Source organism: Helianthus annuus, chromosome 5, assembly GCF_002127325.2.
Source record: "Helianthus annuus cultivar XRQ/B chromosome 5, HanXRQr2.0-SUNRISE, whole genome shotgun sequence".
Lineage (NCBI taxonomy): Eukaryota > Viridiplantae > Streptophyta > Magnoliopsida > Asterales > Asteraceae > Helianthus > Helianthus annuus.
The window spans coordinates 140,833,546-140,841,200 of NC_035437.2; the positions used below are offsets into that span (position 1 = coordinate 140,833,546).

Sequence of the window (7,655 nt, forward strand, 5' to 3'; positions counted from 1 at the left end):
AGATGAATGGTTAGCAAAGAGTAGAAATTAACAAAACTATCTACTTTACAATAGGTTTTTCTAAAATTTCATTGCAAAGATGCTACCCAGGTGGCTAAGTATGGCCTTTTTTATGACCGTCTTCGTAATTGTTGCACCCACCTAACACCATACGATCGGTGGGCGTGGAAAAAGGAAATGAAAGCCCCCACCCCGCTTATGGCGTGGACGACGGTGTTGTGGGTGGGGCTTTGAGAATTTCTACCGGCGTGGAGGCAAATATGTGGGTGAGATGGAGTCTCTTAATTGGTGGGTGTAGTTTAGGTATCTTTTGTGAAAGCACCGGATCGATGACGAACATCAAACATTGCACTTGATTCAAGACATGAAGAACAAAATATGAAGAACAAGATAGAAATATGTAGAAGATGAACTCTTTATTGATGAATCAGTCATCACAGATTACACAAACCAAAGGAGTATACATCATCTACAAGCTGGTTTAGATCACAAAGATCTAAACCCTAGCTTTCTCTCACTAACACATAGTCTCTCTCTCTAGAATTCTCACCAGGAGGATGAACAAGTGGGAGAGGTGCACAAAGCTTCAAGAGTTGCACAAAGCTTTCTCTAAATCGTTGCCCTAATCTACACAATACACACATATATATAGGCTAGGACTAAACCTCGGACAAACCAATTCTCCACCAAAACTCAGACAAAAGTTTTCCCAAAACTTGGACAAGTTGTCCCTAGGAACTTCTTAGGGACAAATTCTCCCTAGGAACTTCTTAGGGAACAAAACTCTGACTAACAAAAACTCTTTCAAAACTTGGACAAGTTGTCCCTAGGAACTTCTTAGGGACAAATTCTCCCTAGGAACTTCTTAGGGAACAAAACTCTGACTAAGAAAAACTTTTCCAAACCTTGGACAAGTTGTCCCTAGGAACTTCTTAGGGACAAATTCTCCCTAGGAACTTCTTAGGGACTAAGTTTGGACACTTGTTCAATAAAGACCCTAAATATTGGAAGCCATGCACTTTTCACCCAAAGTGCATTAACAACTCCCCCTTGATCAATGCAGGTCTTCATGAGGTCTTGAATTCTTCGTTATGGTTGACTTTAACTTGGACTTCTGCTTTGGTTGACCAGAACTGATAAGCGACAGTTACCCGGCAGGAACTGCACTTACAGTCTCCTCCTTAACTGTTGCATCAGTTCTGTGTGGCATCGATAATCTTCAATCACCGGATACTACACTTAGAGACTCCCCTTTAAATGAAGATATCATGTCAGCTTTCAACTTTGGCTGAGACTTGATCTTTTAGGTAGAGCACAGTGATCTTCAACCCTTCTAATTAAAGACTTGCTGACGATCACTTAAAGCCGCTTTGAGAAACCCGAAGAATCCAACATCAAACACTGTAGATCCTCCCCCTCAAACTACTTCCGAATCAAATTAACGCGAACCGACCTACAACCACATGTAGGAATATCGCTCGATACATTAATCTTCAAACCTAACCGGTAGCAGAAAGAAACATTGGATTTCCAATGCCCAATCTTGAATACTTCAAACTTCACAAAGACATGAAGCTCAGTTCGATAAGTTAATAACAAACTGAACTTTGTAAAAGTACATCCACCATCTTGATCAGAGTCTTCACCCGAGTGTCTGAAATCATTTCATCTCGAATCTTCAAGATCCAATCCCGTATCTTCACAAATCCACCAATTACCCGTTGACTTTCGTCTCTCATCTCCCCCTCAATGTAAGAACCCCTATTTCGAGAATCCGATCAGTCACCAACTTGGAAGAGGTACCAAGAAGACTAATCTTCTCTACTCTAACCGGCATACGATAAAGGCTTGACCTTCAACTAGTTGCCAAATGAACAATTTGCTTCATCACGTCAACACTTGATTGAACCTCGAACAGACTTGACAAAACTCAATCATACACTAGCTCTAACTTGCTTCATGTTAAAAACACTTCCCCATCGGTAAGATTAACACTAAGTTAATCTCAAAGACAGTGAACATGAACTTGTTTCGATTGTAGCACTACGAGCTTTTGGTTTACAAAGAAAACAGGAAGTTCAAAATTTTTACTCCCCCTTTTTCTTTGTAAACAATACAAAAATCCAAGAAAGTCGTATTCTCTTCACCTCCTCACTTGATCCGGACAACATAAGTACCATAAAACTTTTCGATAATCCGAAACCGACCTCAAGTCTTCAAACTACGCATAATTAAGACTCTTAGTTAGTTATCCGGTACCCCAGGTAACCCGGAATAACTAGAAAAACTCGGAACATGCACAACTCGAAACTTCCGAACTACACAAGCTTTTAAACTTAGTTAAAAATCCGGTACCCCAGGTAACCCGGAATTCTAGAAAATTCGGAACTCGTAAAACCCGAAAGCTCTTGAAACCTTGGATCAGATCATCTGAGCAGTATTTAGAGTACAAAGGAATTCGAAACAAGCAAGGAAATAAAGGAAACTCTGCGGACAACAAATGTTCTTGGACCAAGCGAAGCGAATCTCAGAGTTTAAAAAGAATCTTGAAAATTGAGGCCAAAATTCGGACTATACTTGTAAAATTCGGATTTTTTTTTTTTTTGCAAAACTCGGACAAAAACTCGGAGTAACCAAAACTCGGACTCAAAATTCGGACTAAAACTCGGAATTTTTTTTTTTTTTTGCAAAACTCGGACAAAAACTCGGAGTAACCAAAACTCGGACTCAAAATTCGGACTAAAACTCGGAATTTTTTTTTTTTTTTTTAACTCGGACTCAAAATTCTTCCTAAAACTCTGACCTTTTGAGTTCCTAAAACTCTGACCTTTTGAGTTCCTAAAACTCTGAGACAACAGGCTCACAAACTCAGACATTTTGACAATAATATCTAAAAGTCGGACCTTTAAAGTGGGTAAAAAATTCGGGACCTTTAAAACTCAGAAAAGAAACTCGGACAAATTGTTTAAAAGCTCGGACTTGTTTAGAAAACTCATACATTCTTATAGCATTTTAAACAAAAGTCGGACTATCAACATTGTTTAAAAGAACACAGAAACTCTGACCGATTATGGAGAAACTCGGACCAAAGAACTGGTTAACTCGGACTTCAATGCAAACAATGAAACTCGGACCATTGTTAACAAACTCGGACCACATATGAAGTTTTTTTTTAAAAAACTCAGACACCTAAAAATAAAACTCGGACATAAAATGTCATCAAGTCTGGAGCCAAAAAATCTCGGACTGAAGCTAAAATCGGACAAGAGTTGAGATTTGAAACTCAGAACAAGGTAAGAGTTTCTCAAAACTCAGAAGAACCAATCTCCGGACTATTTCCCCAATGTGACTTCACACTGGTTCAACAATACCCCGGAGACACAAACACAGAGTTTTAAACTCAGACAAGTTTAACACTAAGAAAAACTCGGACAAAGAAATTTTTGGATCAAACCTCATATTTGCAACAACTTGGAGAACAAAATAACCACGAACAGCTTGATTTTCTTCAACTTTTCTTCAAAATCTTCAAGTCTTCAAGATGTTTGGCGGAAACAAACATCAAATCAAGAGCAATGGTGATTCAGAAGGCGGTTAGACCATTCTGAATCGGTAACCAGGCTCTGATACCACTGTGAAAGCACCGGATCGATGACGAACATCAAACATTGCACTTGATTCAAGACATGAAGAACAAAATATGAAGAACAAGATAGAAATATGTAGAAGATGAACTCTTTATTGATGAATCAGTCATCACAGATTACACAAACCAAAGGAGTATACATCATCTACAAGCTGGTTTAGATCACAAAGATATAAACCCTAGCTTTCTCTCACTAACACATAGTCTCTCTCTCTAGAATTCTCACCAGGAGGATGAACAAGTGGGAGAGGTGCACAAAGCTTCAAGAGTTGCACAAAGCTTTCTCTAAATCGTTGCCCTAATCTACACAATACACACATATATATAGGCTAGGACTAAACCTCGGACAAACCAATTCTCCACCAAAACTCAGACAAAAGTTTTCCCAAAACTTGGACAAGTTGTCTCTAGGAACTTCTTAGGGACAAATTCTCCCTAGGAACTTCTTAGGGAACAAAACTCTGATTAACAAAAACTCTTTCAAAACTTGGACAAGTTGTCCCTAGGAACTTCTTAGGGACAAATTCTCCCTAGGAACTTCTTAGGGAACAAAACTCTGACTAACAAAAACTCTTCCAAACCTTGGACAAGTTGTCCCTAGGAACTTCTTAGGGACAAATTCTCCCTAGGAACTTCTTAGGGACTAAGTTTGGACACTTGTTCAATAAAGACCCTAAATATTGGAAGCCATGCACTTTTCACCCAAAGTGCATTAACAACTCCCCCTTGATCAATGCAGGTCTTCATGAGGTCTTGAATTCTTCGTTATGGTTGACTTTAACTTGGACTTCTGCTTTGGTTGACCAGAACTGATAAGCGACAGTTACCCGGCAGGAACTGCACTTACATCTTTTGTTTGGTTGATGTTTTTTTTTCTTTAATTTTTTTATTCTCTTTCATGTCATAAAACCCATTTTGGTATAACATATGAGCAAGTTCTATAACACTTCCCATACAATAAATTTCTTAGTACTAAATTTGAACTTACTATTTAATGTGTCATATAGGCTCCCATAGGGGTGTTCATCGAATCGAATATCGAATTTTTGAATTATTCGAATCGAATTATTCGAATAATTTTAATTTTTCCTTGAATTCGTATTCGATTTGAATTCGATTAAAACCTACCGAATTCGATTCGAATTCGTATTCGAATAAAAAACCCAATTCGTATTCGATTGGTATTCGATTAAAAATTCGAATTCGATATCGAATTCGAATAAATTCTATTTAATTCAAATTCTTTAAAAACATGTTAAAAACTTTCAAAATGGAACATAAATTTTAAAGCAGCTATAAAGCACGATATCACCTAAAAAGTTTTAAATAAAGAACCACAAGTCTAAAATTTAAAACGAGAAGCCGGTAATAACCACTCCACATTACAGGTTAATATTTTTACGCTTAGAAATCTATAGATAGATTTGTTACTTAGGTTTTAGTAATGTGCCATTTAGTTGGTTTGGTAACGGGTAATTTTAGTACTTGGAATCGAATCGAATTTGAAATTATAAATTTATAATATAGCCTAATAAAAATTATATATGTATTATATATAAAAATAATAAATAAAAATGTATAATTTTTATTCGAATTTCAAATCGGATCGAATTTGAAATTACAAATTCGTATTCGATTCGTATTCGATTTACTTGACTCGAATTGAATCGAATTCGAATTCTTATAATCAAAACGAATTCTTCATAATCGAATCGACTTTAAACGAATTTTAAATTTTTCAAATTTAAAATGAATTCTACACACCCCTAGGCTCCCATATTCATTGTCTTAATTACTCACCACCTAAAGTTAGCCACACCACAAGTAGGGATGTATCTTTCATACGCCATACAGGTCCTTGGTACCCTTTATTTTTTCACTTCGTAATGTAAATATTATTTTTTTTAATTTTTTTATGTAATGTAAAATATTGTATTTTGATAGTCTGGCGCCATGATTTTTCAAAAAACTAATTGCAAAGCTAGCACAAAACACATAAATGAGCACAAATCACGAAGCTTATAACCAATTAAGAATTGCACAAAATATTCTCAAATCAAAGAAGCTTTATTAGTTCCAGACTATATATACTAGATGCCAGCTCAAGTAAGGTTCAGCCTCTTCACTTCACTGCAATAATTGATTATAGACTTAGTTAAGACCATACGTAGTGGTTGGGGTAAATAGTATCCCACCTTTGGGCGTTGTCCGTCACGTGTCGTCCTAGTCAGCAAAGGAGCGTTTTTCTAAAATGGGTGTAGTGGGGATATAACATTATGTTAAAGGTGTGTAAAGAATTAACAAAGTAAAAAAAAAAAGAACTATAAAAAAATTGATTTGGCCAAAGAAGGAGAGGTTAGATGTGATTGATCAATGGAATCCCTTATCCGGGCTGCTTCATTCCACGCTCCAAACAATTTTTCGCAAAAAAACGCCCACGGGAGCCGAGCTCGGGCGTGTTTGGGCGTTTTGGGCCAAAAAAATGCCCCGATTTCTCACCACTACGGTCTACGGGTGGTTTAAGTCTCGTATTTCCGAAATATCCTCTTAATTTATCTCTTCTATATATCGGCTCTAAAAGGCCAGTTAACCAAATGAATAAAGATTATTTGAATAACTTTAACAACTTAAATTGATATGCTTAATTCTCACTCAACCAAAGATATGGGTTAGGCCCCAAAGCTTTATAACCGATTGCTTGTGGACCACTTTATTTGTAGTAGAATGACAATGAAAAAACAAATAAATAAATTGCGCGAATTAAATGGCCCAAGATGTAACAGTTTTACCCCAAAAATCAATAGCAAACACAAAAAAAGAAAAAATAATAATAATAAAATAAAAATAAAAATGGTTTAACCTGAAATAAACTAGAGATTTTAGCTGCCTTTTCAATCAATACTAGGGTTAATCACCTGTCCCATAAACAACAATACTCCAGTCACATCTTCTCTAATCACAAACAAAAACGGGTGATCTGCCACAAAATCCACCTTCTTGGGCATATAGCGGCTACTTAAAAGCTCCATTTTTTTTCTAGATACCGCTGCAGCTTCTGTACCGTATTCATTCATCTCCAGGAAAGATTTATGATGAATGCTCGAAACATAAAGTTTTTTACCAAGAGACGAGTCTACCATTTCAGGAAAACCATCTCCATCTTTGAAAGGCAAATTTTCGAAAGGCAATACAAGCCCTAATTCTTTCAACGTTTGGGAAGCTTCAAAGTCGAATGTGATCTTAAATTTTGGTATTAAAAACTTTCCGACTTCTACTTTTTGGTGTGGAATGTGACGGTAAAAAAAATCACTTGTCGAATCTATTCTCCCTATTAAAGATTGCAACCCGTCTTTTGCATCTGGGAGGAAAAAGTACATTGTGAACTGACGTTTATCTTCGTAATTGTTGCACCCACCTGACACCATCCGGTCCGTGTGGGCGTGCAAAAAGGGCATGAAAGCCCCTACCCTGCTTATGGCGTGGACGACGGTGTTGTGGGTAGGGCTTGAGAATTTCCACCAGCGTGAGGGCAAATATGTGGGTGAGATAGAGTCTCTTAATTGGTGGGTGTAGTTTAGGTATTTTTTTTATTCTCTTCCATGTCACTTTCCCACCTCATGTTTTTTTCTCTACGCTACCATGCTGACGTAGTTGTCACGTATCGCTCCACGCTCTCCTTTCAAGCCCCTCCATACCATGTGATCTAAAGATTTTTTTTTCTTTTTCATGTTCCGTCAATAAAACCCTTTTTGGTATAACATATGAGCAAGTTCTATAACACTTCTCATACAAAAAATATATTAGTACTAAATTTGAACTTACTTTTTTTTGAATGGCTAACGTTACTCTCCCAAACTCCTATATTTACAAATAATTCATCGTTGCTTGGGATTGAACCTAAGACCTCTCATTAAGAGACAAGAGCCTCTATCAAGTGAGCTAGCCCTACTTGACGAACTTACTATTTAATGTGTCATATAGGCTCCCATATTCATTGTCTTAATTACTC

At 36.9% G+C, this 7,655-nt stretch overlaps 1 protein-coding gene across 1 annotated transcript; it reads right to left on the bottom strand.

Moving 5' to 3' along the window:
- Positions 1 to 6,537: 6,537 nt before the first annotated feature.
- On the bottom strand, positions 6,538 to 7,038 carry LOC110901891 (serpin-ZX). Its single transcript, XM_022148652.1, has one exon. The coding sequence runs from the start codon at positions 7,021 to 7,023 to the stop codon at positions 6,538 to 6,540; it is 486 nt and encodes a 161-aa protein (XP_022004344.1). The 5' UTR covers positions 7,024 to 7,038.
- Between the last annotated feature and the right edge of the window lie 617 nt (positions 7,039 to 7,655).

Coding starts and splice junctions, on each gene's coding strand:
- LOC110901891 (XM_022148652.1), bottom strand. CDS start 7,023: ATGTACTTTTTCCTCCCAGATGCAAAAGACGGGTTGCAATCTTTAATA.